The sequence below is a fragment of the Pyrgilauda ruficollis genome, unplaced genomic scaffold, assembly GCF_017590135.1.
Source record: "Pyrgilauda ruficollis isolate IOZ18807 unplaced genomic scaffold, ASM1759013v1 scaffold124, whole genome shotgun sequence".
NCBI lineage: Eukaryota > Metazoa > Chordata > Aves > Passeriformes > Passeridae > Pyrgilauda > Pyrgilauda ruficollis.
In genome coordinates, this window is record NW_024510766.1 from 903,153 (window position 1) to 914,291 (window position 11,139).

The following is an 11,139-nucleotide window of genomic DNA, read 5'->3' on the forward strand; positions in this document are numbered from 1 at the left end:
ATAGGCTTTCTCTGAACTGAAAGTGGAGCTCAAGAGCAAACAATACTGCAGGGCTGTCTCCACTGTGAAGAGGGAGTGATTCAGTAAGATGAGAACGTGGGTAATGTGCAGGTGTGCTCCAGCCTCTCTGCATCCCCCTGGCAGATGCACAGGAGCTGGGCTGTGCCTGGACATGGTGCCCCACACCGAGGGTGGTGCTGGCCAGGGTTTGTCTGGGAGAAAGGGGAAGTTTCATCCTCGTGGTACCAGTCATGCTGGTAGTGATGCTGACACCAGTTGCCCCTTCTGCCAGCAAGGGAAAGCACCATGGCATTGGGCAGAAGCAAGATTCAGGAAAGCTGTGTGGAGACCAGATAAATAATGCTGTGGTCTCACAGATGTGTTCACCTCTGACTTGCTGGCTAAAGCAGAGTCAGGTTTCTTCAGCAGAGTGTGTGTGCACAATGGCAAGATGCTGGGCCTGTGGGCTGTTCACAGGTCATTCTTACAGTTTGTTGGGGAAATTTTGCTACCATTGCAAAGAATTTCCAAAAAGCTAATGGGATTGAGATATGTTTATTCTGATATTGCAGTACCTGGCACATTTGGGGGGAAGAAAATTAATACCTGGAACTAGTCTTTGCAGTGTTTCTAATTCCTTGACTAAGCACGTCCTCATATATCATTTTATTTTACCAGCTTTTGGGAAGGAGAGAATATTTTGCTAGTTCAGACTTGTTTCGACTTTTAATAATACCAATCAGCACCATGTTGCCTGAAAGTCTGAATCTGACAAAAGTTTAGCTTAAATGGGCTGCTTTTATGAGGTCATGTGTAGACTCATTGCTCCTGAATCAAGATCATAAATGTGTAATAACATTTGGTGAGAATAAGTATTTGCATATCCTTTGAGAAATTGTTCTTTGCTGCATAGTTCAGCTGTTTCAGCCATGACGTGGCAGGGGCATTTCAAGATTTGCATGTCACTTACCATACTTTGCAAGGGAGGGCAGAGCAAGGAATAGCGCAAGTAAATATTTTTGCTTTGTAGTGCAGTCTTTCTCCCAAGGCAGAGAGTAATTGTCACAATAGGACACGAAATAAAACTGCATGCATGCTGGAAAATCAAAGGTAAAAAGAAGGGAAGTTGATTTGCTGACTCCAACATTTATAGACTTTCAAAAGTGACAGTGGATTGGAGGATGAAAGTGCCGCCTCTCCAATGACACTGGACAAACCAACAGTCCTTCAAATTTCTCCTCCTCCAGAAAAGAATGTAAAGCAATAATTATTTACATAAAAGTGCCTGAGAAACTTCATTATGAGAATGTAAACATCAGATGGCTTAGAAGAACTTAGAAGAACAGGGTGACAAATAACAGTACCAAGCATATCCAAAGCCAAGATTTCTGTGGTGCAAGAGATTGGGCCGTTGAGCTGAAAACTGGTCATCACTCTATGTCAAAGCTAAGTTGTGGTAGAATCACCATCTCTGGATGTGTTTAAAAAAAGACTGGACATGGCACTTGGTGCTATAGTCTAGTTGAGGCGCTAGGGCATAGGTTGGACTCGATGATCTTAGAGGTCTCTTCCAACCTCATTATTCTGTGATCCTGTGATTCTGTAAATGAGGATTGATGGGAGGGAGGCAATTGCACGGCGAAGTTTCAATCCTTTGTGATTATTTTTTATATTTTGTGTGTCTTACGGAGCAGTCAGCATAGGAGGGCTTGCTGTAAGGTGCTGCATGTGCTGGTGTCTGTGAGAGCGCTGTGTGTCCGCAGGGCGTGGAGCGCATCGAGGAGCCGGGGCTGCGCAGCCTGCGCACGGCGCGCCGCCTGCAGCCGGGCATGGTGCTCACCATCGAGCCCGGCATCTACTTCATCGAGCACCTCCTGCAGCAGGCCCTGCACGACCCTGCCCAGGCCTGCTTCATCAACAGCCACGTCCTGCAGCGCTTCAGGGGATTCGGTGGGGTGAGTGATTCTTAACAGATGTTTTCACTAATTGGTTTTCTCTTTGTTTGTCCTTACTGTGTATCTGAGGAGAAGTCTTTTGGGACTTCTTACAGCTCCCAAAAGTCTTACAGCTTTTGGGAGTTGTAATGTACTGCACATAGGGCTCTTCCCTGAAGAAGCACCTTGAGTCATTCGGACCATTTGACCCTGCAGACAAACTGGGGGGTTTTATTCTAATTTTTTATGTGGCTTTTTACTAGTGATTAATGATAGACCCATATTTTCCCGTTGACTGAAATATCCTCTGCCAGCACCATACAGTGGCTTGCCAGGTAAATGTTTTTTCTAATGTGTGAAACGTGTATGTTGTGAAATATGAGACTGAGTTCTGTAGTCCAGAGTTGGCTTCCTTGACAGCAGCACAATCCAGTGCTTCCTGCTGGGGCAGAAGAGCCTGATGCAGTTTAAGCCGGGGAGGCAGTAGATGGAAACAGCAATAATTGCTCTTACAGGATTATTGACAGAATGGCAAGAAACTTGTGCCTTGGGGGAGCCTTCCCTGTTTTCCAGAAGAATGGCTGATGGGGTTCCAGAGCCCCGTGCTCAGTGTGACAGGCTCAGGCAGCAGTGGGCACAGGAGGATTGGCCACAGGAGGTAGAGGTGATCTGGGCAATCATTCCATGCAGCAGCTGCTGGGCAAGTGGAGGGTTCTTGGTTCTACATACTGTCCAGGGCACGTTTCCCATGCAAAGCCACCGCCCTCGCAGAGCATTCAGCAGTTGCAGTGCTTCCAGTGGGCTTTTATTTCAGCAGGGCAAGCATTTGAAGGGTGCCACATTGTTCCTGCACAGAGGAGATAGAGCAGGCAGCTGCCGTGCCCCATCCTGCCCGTGGCTCTTCTGCCAAGTCCCAATACAGCGAGCAGTCACTGGCACTGGCAGTGATTTTCTGGTAGGAAAAGTCACTCATTAGGAATTGTCTGCTGCTGCCATGGACTCATTTATCACTGTACCCCAGCCTTGAGAGGGTGATTACTGTAGCTCTTTGGTCTGAGCTGCCTTGGAACCACCAGCCCTGACAGAAAAGCTGTGTGTGCTATCCCCAGTCATGTGGGCAGCCACCCATGGTGTGGGTGCAGCCTTGTTGGGAGACACAGGACTTTACCCTTGCTGATATTTCATTCACTGCTGAGGTCTGGGACATTATCTGTCTCTGTGTTGTTTCTTTATCAAGATTTGCCAGCCAGACAACTGAGGTACTGGTGAACAAAAGGCAGCTAATTCTGCATTTTCTGTGAGCACATTCTGTGTGACAACACACACTGAAATGTATTTTAAAAGAAAACTGTGATGTGCTTGTGTAGCTTGACACTGCAATGGAAACAGGCTTAACTGTCTTCGTTTTCCATGTAAATACTCTGTGGGAGTTTTTCAGCAATTGAATTGATTCCTGGTGGGCTTTCCCGAAATTGCTCAGCAAAGCCCACATTTTTCCCAAATGGCTGTGAATGCCCACTCCATTTCTGCAGCCTGAGGTGTGCCTGTGGCTCACCTTCTGCCTGTGGTTGCACAGAATAGGAGTGACAGCCTGGGATCTCTACCTTGGTAATAAGTTGCTGGATCAGGCACTTTTGTTCCAGAGATTTCAAGCAAACTTTGTTCCCTCATTTTTGTTTAGCTTCCTGTAATGATGACTTGTAAGGAGAGCTGGCCAACAAACTTTGCTAAAAGAAGGGGCAGCCCAAAAACGATTGAGCAAAAATCTAAGTCTCTGATCCCCCTGTGAACAATACATTTTACTTAGAGAGAAAAAATAATAATACACACATACCCTGAGCCAGATGTTGTCACTTGATTTTGTCCAGGAGAAGAATGAAAATAAAATCTAAGACTGGAATACATCTGAATATTTTGGAATTCTTCACAAAAGCTGGATTATAGAGCAATCAAAATAAGTTTTTCCATCTTTACCATTCTGACTTGATTCTGCATAAAAAGAAGATGCCATTTGTGCTGTGTAGAGTGGTCAGTTATGAACAAAATGTTTTATTCTAGTATATCCAGAGTGAGTATTTCTCACAAAAGCATGCCAGAAAACTTTCTTTCTATGGGATTAAAAAAGATCTTGTAAACCCAGTTTTTTACTAACAGATATTAATAGTTCAGAGGCTAGTATTGGTGTCAGTTGTAGCTGAAGAGTTCACTACAGCCAGTCCAATTCCTTTAAGTGTAAAAGTAAAACACATTCTACAAAAGGAAATAAGTTGTGCATTTCTCTCTGCAGAGCTCAGCACTAATTAAAATGTTCTTAATTTGGTTTAGAGTAATTCACTTCAAAAATGAACTAACATTCACTGAAGTAACACCACTGTAATTCTAAGTACGTTTGTCCACACAGGGAATTTGTGGATTTTCATAAATTCACCTTGAATTTGTGTCTTTTTTGGGCTTTCAAGAATTTTCTTCACTGTGACAAGTTTCTGCATTGAGAAGCAGAGCTCCTGTAGTGTGGCAGAAAGGGCAAGCCTGTAGCCATTTACTGTAATTTGTGCTGGCTGGAGTTAGCCATGAGGAGGCTGTGGAAGCTGCAGGAGCAGGGAAGAAGAGGCAGTGTGAGGTGTCCATGCCCTGCTGGCACAGTCCATCACAGCCCTCCTTCCTGCACACCTCACACCCAGGCACAGCCTTTGGGGCTGTCCCTGCTGCTCAGGGACCTCCTCACTGGGGCTTTTCACCTCTGCTGGGTCAAGGACAGATCCCTGCAGGGGGAAGCCAGAGTGCTCAGGGGATGTTGCCTGTCTGAAGCCCTACACTCTTCACTTGACAGCTGTTGGGTTCAGTCCTCACAAACTTCCTCGACCAATTTTGGGACATTTCAGTCACGTGTACTTCGGTTCTCCATCTGCAAAACCAAGGTCCAGTTTACAAAGGTCATAAATCCTGTGGGACAAGGGCTGCTGCTGGATGCTGGCACAGTGCCTGGCCCAGGGCACCTTTGCTCTGCCTGGACTCTGCCCCACATGCTCCTGAATAAACACAGATGTGCAAATAGAGGGATGTGCATACAGTTGTATGTATTGCTCAGGAGAAGCAGCTGAATCCTCAGGGAAGGGGAAATGCTGACTCCAAATGCTGCCCTTTAGGGTTTGACATTTCCATTCTTCATAAGCTGATTACTGATTCATGCAGTTCATATGATGTTTTCTCAAAGACACAGTAAAGCCATTCAGTCTTTTTTTTTGGCCTTACACATTCAGTCTCTGTTCAGGCTTTATTTTCCCTAGGATTTGTAGAACTAGCACTAGACTTAGTATCTGAAAACTACTCAATTTAGAGAAAATGCTGAAAGACAGATGGGTGTTAAATGCATTACTTTCTTTAGCTTACAGATTTTTCTCATTTAAAAATTAAACAGATTTACAAAGCCCAGGAACTTGAAGATCTGCTAATATTACAATAAGTTTCAAAACCGTAGTACCTCCCTTACTCAGAATTAATGCTAAACCAAATAAAGAGCAAGATATATAACTGCTTCTATCTTTGGTTCACAGAGCCATAAAGTTGTCTCTGTCCTGATTTTTATTTTTCAAAAGATTAGTCTCTCTTTCTGAGTTTATGGTGAATTTGTATTGTGAAATTAAATTGTTTATTAGGCAATAAATGTTATCCTCATCTGCTTTTTAATGTTGCATATTGTATCACAGTAATAGTGCTACACAGCATTTCTTCAAAAGTTTGCATAGGAAAGCAATTGTCACAATGTACATACTTAGCTTCCTTTAAAAGTTCTCCTAAGGGAAGTGATAGGCAACCCAAAAACTACTGCTAGGTACTTACAAACCTTCTTTAGCCCTTTCCTCTTGTCTAATTAACATAATTAGATTAAAGTAAGACCAGCTGTTTCTAACCTGTATTTAGCTTGTAGTTTAATGCTTCTTTTTGAGCTGGATGAAGGGACTGGGCACCTGAGGCTTTTTTCCCATCTGTATCAATTAATCTAATAAAGCACATGGCCTCACCCTACTAATATTGATCCTCTTCTACCAAAATGTGAACATTTAAGTGTGGACATTTAAAATAAAGGTTCTCTTGACATGAGGACTTGGTTGCGAATGAAACCTGCTTGTGCCAAGAAGACTACAGCATGGGATGAGATTCCCTGAGCACAGAGCCTACGGCAAACACCTTGGCACAGCCACAGTGAGGAACAGCAGGGAAGTGCCTTCCCCAGCCCTGCAGCCTGGGTTTGGTGCAGCAGCTCTCTTTCCTACCCAGTCCCTCTGAGCAGAAGTCAAACTGCTCAGGATAAATTTGCCCTGTTAAAAAATTATTGGGAAGTCGATGGCTGAGTTGAAATAAGTTCCCTTGGCTGCACACAGCTGCCTCTGTAGGACACCAGCTGTAGGAACAGACCCAGGGGTCCTCCAGCCAGACGTGTGCGTGTCTGCTTTGGGTGGTGCCACGTGTGGCCACGTCCTGTCACCATTTCCAGACAAGTGTCCCACTCTAAGGTCTTGCAGTGATAGCGTTGCTGATTTCCACAGCCATAATCAAACAAATGATCAATAGATTTTTTTAAAAAAGGGGACATTTCATCAGTTGCCTTTTTTGACGTCTGGGATCTGTCATCATGCAAATCTGGATTATTAAATTGGCCAAAATAATTTATTGATTGTCAAAAGCCTCATATATATATATTATCATCCAAAAGAAATCAGTAAGAGCTTCAACCCTGTTTCCCTTGGAAGGTAACACAGAAGGCTCTGGGGAGCATGGCTGTATCAGTAAGTCAGGACAAAGTGCGAGGCTGTACAGAGCTGACAGCAGCCCTGGTATTTAACTCCTGTGCTGTCCTTGGCTGTGCCCCCAGGCCCTGCTTTGGGACAGAGCTGGGACCATTGAGTGGAGCCACATGATGGCCTGTTGCTGGTGTTAGGCTGTTGTGCAATCAGGTCTAGCTAGACAGATCATGCCACTACCCTTGATAAGAAAAAGGCATTTTTGGGGCAGTCCTGGCCACTGCATCTTTACAGGAGTGGTTTTTTGAAGTCTGCCATTTCACACCAAGAAAGTAAAGCCTCCCCTAGGTTTTTGCAGAGCACTCTGAAAGCTGGGGGTGCAGTGAGCCTCACACTTCAGTGCCCAACTCCAAACCACTCTGTAGCCCTGAAACAAGCAGTACTAATGAACAAAGAGCCTGCAAACAGGGACAGCTCTGAGAGCAAGTTTCATAACCACTGTCCCCCTCTGGGAAAGGCAGTCCCAAACCAGTGAGCCTTGCCAGAGAGATCAAGCATCTTTTTTCCATTTGGATAGAAGACAAGATCAAATGACAGGCTCTCCTGTGGGGAAGGTTTTGCAGGTCCTCTGAAGCTGCTTCGTGCTGCTGCTGAGTTTAAACTCAGGGTGAAGCATGGAGAATGTGAAGGAAGAGAGCAAAAGAAATAATTTCCTTCCCCTTGAGAGCCTATTCCTCTGCACTCACGTTACTTTTAGGCAAAGGAAAAATTATGCACTGAAAATGGGAAATCTGACTTCTCTCTTGTGGCAAGCATCCATTTCAGGTGAGATTCATCCAGCAGAGGAAGGATTAGATTCTGGGGAAAGAAGAGGCGTGTTCCTAGGGAGTGGTGGGTGGTCCCAGGGAGCAGTGGTTCTGTGTGCCTCCATCCACATCCCATGGACCATTTGGAGGTGCTGATGCTGAGCAGGCTGATGTGACAGTACTGGCTCTCCCGCTTTCCACAGCAGATCACAGCTGTGCTGTGGCACAGACTGTATGATCTCCTAGCAATTGTATGATGTCCTAGCATTTGTATGATCTCCTAACAATGCTCCTCCTGTACAAGGAGTCGTGGGGCATGGCACTCCTCCATTTGGTCACTCTCAGCTCCCTGCCTTTGGCAGCTCCAGCCCCTGTGTGCTCTCCTCATTCAGGATGTCTCACTTCTCACCTCCACCAGGATCTCCCTACCTGGGCTCCTTAGCCAGTCCCAGCTCTCTTTGTCCATTGTTTGTCAGTCCTGTCTCACCTCACTGTGCCTTCCTTTCCCTGGTCCTTTCACGACTCTTACCTATTTCCCAGCTCTCTTGTGGCCTAGATAGAGAGCAGTGTGGACAGACACCTTGCCCCAATTGTTCTTCCCCACTGTAGGACTGCTTTTAAGTCAGTTCATCCTCCCAAAGAGTGCAGAGATATCATGAAGTCATGAAACACTGAACTGGAAAGAACAAACACTTTTCTTGGTTTTTTGCTGACATTACTGGTCAAGAGGCTGAATTGTGGCTGATAGTTGCTGCAGCTGGGGAATTTCAGCTCAAGCAGGGGGAGGTTTGTGAAGCTGGCATTGCTTGGGAAAAGGCTCTCTCTGTAGGCAGAGTCAGTTCTAGCTTTGTGTGGCCTTCCCTCTGCTCTCAGACTTAATTTTGCACTGACATTTTTACTTCCCACATCATCACTGTGTCCAGCTCTATTTACACTGGCTGGGCTTGCCAATGTGATGCTTTGGCTTTTGCCATCTTCCCAGGTCTGTCCCTGGGTGCTGGCACTCCTGCAGGGTTAGCCTGGTACCATCAGGTTTTTGGCAGGGACTGGTCCACCCAGGGAGGCTCTGCCCAGGCCCAAGACCCAGCAGGACAGGCACACATCAGGATTTGCCTTTGGATGCAGTGGAGCCCTCCTGCTGAATCTTGGGTTGTGTTTTGCTCAGAGTCAGATTTGAAACAGTGAATCAAAAAGCCCATCTTGATAAATTCTGTTCAAGTGCAGAGTCATTGCATTTGTTGCTGATCTCTTCTGCAGCAAGGCACCAGCCTTTCAGGCACACTGAGCATACAGAGCCTCACAGCTTTCAAATTTACAGCTGTCCAAAACAAATGTGTAAACTCAATGGAGTTTGTTTATTTAATTCTGCTTTATAATACACTTAACTTGATACCAAGTAAAAGAAATAATCTGGCAAAGACATCATTAAACAGTTTAATAAGGACTGGATGACTCATTTTGTTTGAACAAATGGATTATTTTGCAATCAGAAGAACAAATGTTAACCAGCTTTATTTTTAGTTGAAAATGTCAAGAGGTCAGAAACAATTAAAGCAATTGTAAGGTGGGAGTACCCAGGGTTTGTGTTCTTTTGGATTTGCACCTTACTAAAATTGCTTTTATTGCAGCTTAGCAACTTAGCAACATTTTTCTGATAAGATAATGGGAATGACTGTGTAGGCACATTTACTGGTAAGAAGAGATTAGAGACAAACAGAAATGGAGCACACTTTTCATTTTAATAGCAAGAGTTGAAAAACTGAGAGGATCTGCTTTTTCCTTCCATGGTTTGAAATTTAGTGATTGTATTTTAAAGGAAATGTCTGACCTGCTTAGGTCTTTCTCATCAGCTCAAAATTCAATGTGTGGAATATCAGCCACAAGGTATTTAATGTTCAGAGTTTCGCTTTGAAAGTTTACTGTGTTTAGAGAAAAGTTTTAAGTGCAAAGAGAAGCTACCTGAATTTCAGCTCAGAAACAGGACAGCTTTGAGGGCAGACACTGGGCATCAGGAGGCACTGTCCCTAGCAAGGCGTGTGCTGAGAAGGCTGGAAGCAGATCCAGGGAGGAATGTTCTTTTTACTGCTCCTGCTCTCAGGGGGTTGAGATTTACTGGCCCCTAGCATGGCGCAGCACGAACTCACTGCTGCAGCACCTTGCTCAGACTGTCCCTGGTGTACCCACTGCAGCAGAGGGTGAGGCCACCAGCACACCCGGGGTCACCACCGAGCTGCTGTGATCCCAGGAGGGTCCAGGGGCCCAAGGGGAGTTGGAGCAGCAGAGCCCCGTGCCAAGGTGCTGGTGGTGGCAGTTCCGTGCTCGCAGGGGGATGCTCTGCCTGGGCTGCAGCACCGTGTGCCCTCACTGCTGCTGCTCTGCAGCCTGAGGCTTCTCCTGCCCACCTGAACTCCCTGGTGACTCCTTGGTGTGCTCCCTGTGCAGGTGCGGATCGAGGACGACATCGTGGTGACAGCCACGGGCATGGAGCTGCTCACGTGTGTGCCACGGACTGTGGAAGAAATAGAGGCTTTCATGGCAGAAGGCCAGAGCACTGCCAAATCATTTGGCTGCCTCTCCAGCCAAAAGCAGTAAACTTCAGGATGATACTTATTGCCTCAACTAATCAGTCATCATTCTGATTTAATGCTGCAGCATATAAAATAAAATGCATCCAATTCTTAATAGCAAGAGAGGCAGCTGGAAAAATTAATGCATTAAAAATGAAGGTAGAAAGCCCAGGTAACTCAACTGCTGCTTGCCATCAGCAGTTTACGTGACCAAGTGGCAGCCAAATAACCCTGCTGCCTTATCAGTGGGGCTTATACTTCTGTCAGATCTCAACTCAGATGTATCTTGCAATTAAATCTGAATTTTGATGATTGGGACTCTAAAACACCAAATGGATTATCTGAAAGCTATGAGCAATTGTAACACACTCAAGTCCTTTTTTAAACTTCATCACAAGTACTGTGAAAAACAGAAATAAAAATCTGTTGTTCTCAGTGAACATAATGACATTTTTCTTACGGATCTGTATCCATGCACTAAGCAAAATCAAATTTTTATTAAAATTCACCTTGGCATCATTTGTGTTCACAACTTTGTGGTCATTTTACTTTTCTGCTCCAGTTCCTGCTTCTTTATCTGACCCTACTACCAATTTGTGTTCTGCAGACTTTGACCCTTCACTAGCCAGAGTTTTCTGCTCTGGATAATGGCTGTACTGATCCTTCAAACACATCCCCATGCTCATTAGATTTGTTCATCTATTTGTTCCTTAAAAACACAGATTGCTGTGGTGTTCATGACCCTTAAAAGTTGAAAGAAGGGAATATCTTTGCTGCAGGGCTCGTGGTCATTCAGCAGCATATGCTGTGCAGCATGATAGAGTTATTTTTAACTGTTCAGTGTTAGAGAGTTCAGAATGAAATAATGTAATTATTATTTGGATACAAACATATTGATGTTGGTCACAAAATTATTTTCCACTCATGCAAGATTTAAATTACCAAGAGAAGCTTTTCTTTACTGTAGATATTCATCAGCTTGCAGGATATTAAATACACTTCTTGCATCATAAAATAGCACTAGGTGCTGGTAACTACATAAAAATAATCTTTCTCACTCTACACATCACAACTCCTGATCAATATTCAG

At 44.8% G+C, this 11,139-nt stretch overlaps 1 protein-coding gene across 2 annotated transcripts in view; it reads left to right on the forward strand.

Annotated features, from left to right (window-relative positions):
- PEPD (peptidase D) overlaps positions 1 to 10,568 on the forward strand; it is a 145,737-nt gene extending 135,169 nt beyond the window's left edge. For both annotated transcript variants that reach the window (XM_041490575.1, XM_041490574.1), the window contains 2 exons: positions 1,764 to 1,955; positions 9,925 to 10,568. In XM_041490575.1, the coding sequence (XP_041346509.1) occupies positions 1,764 to 1,955; positions 9,925 to 10,074 (342 nt within the window). In that variant the 3' untranslated portion in view covers positions 10,075 to 10,568. The remainder of the gene's footprint in view (positions 1 to 1,763; positions 1,956 to 9,924) is intronic.
- Positions 10,569 to 11,139: the final 571 nt, after the last annotated feature.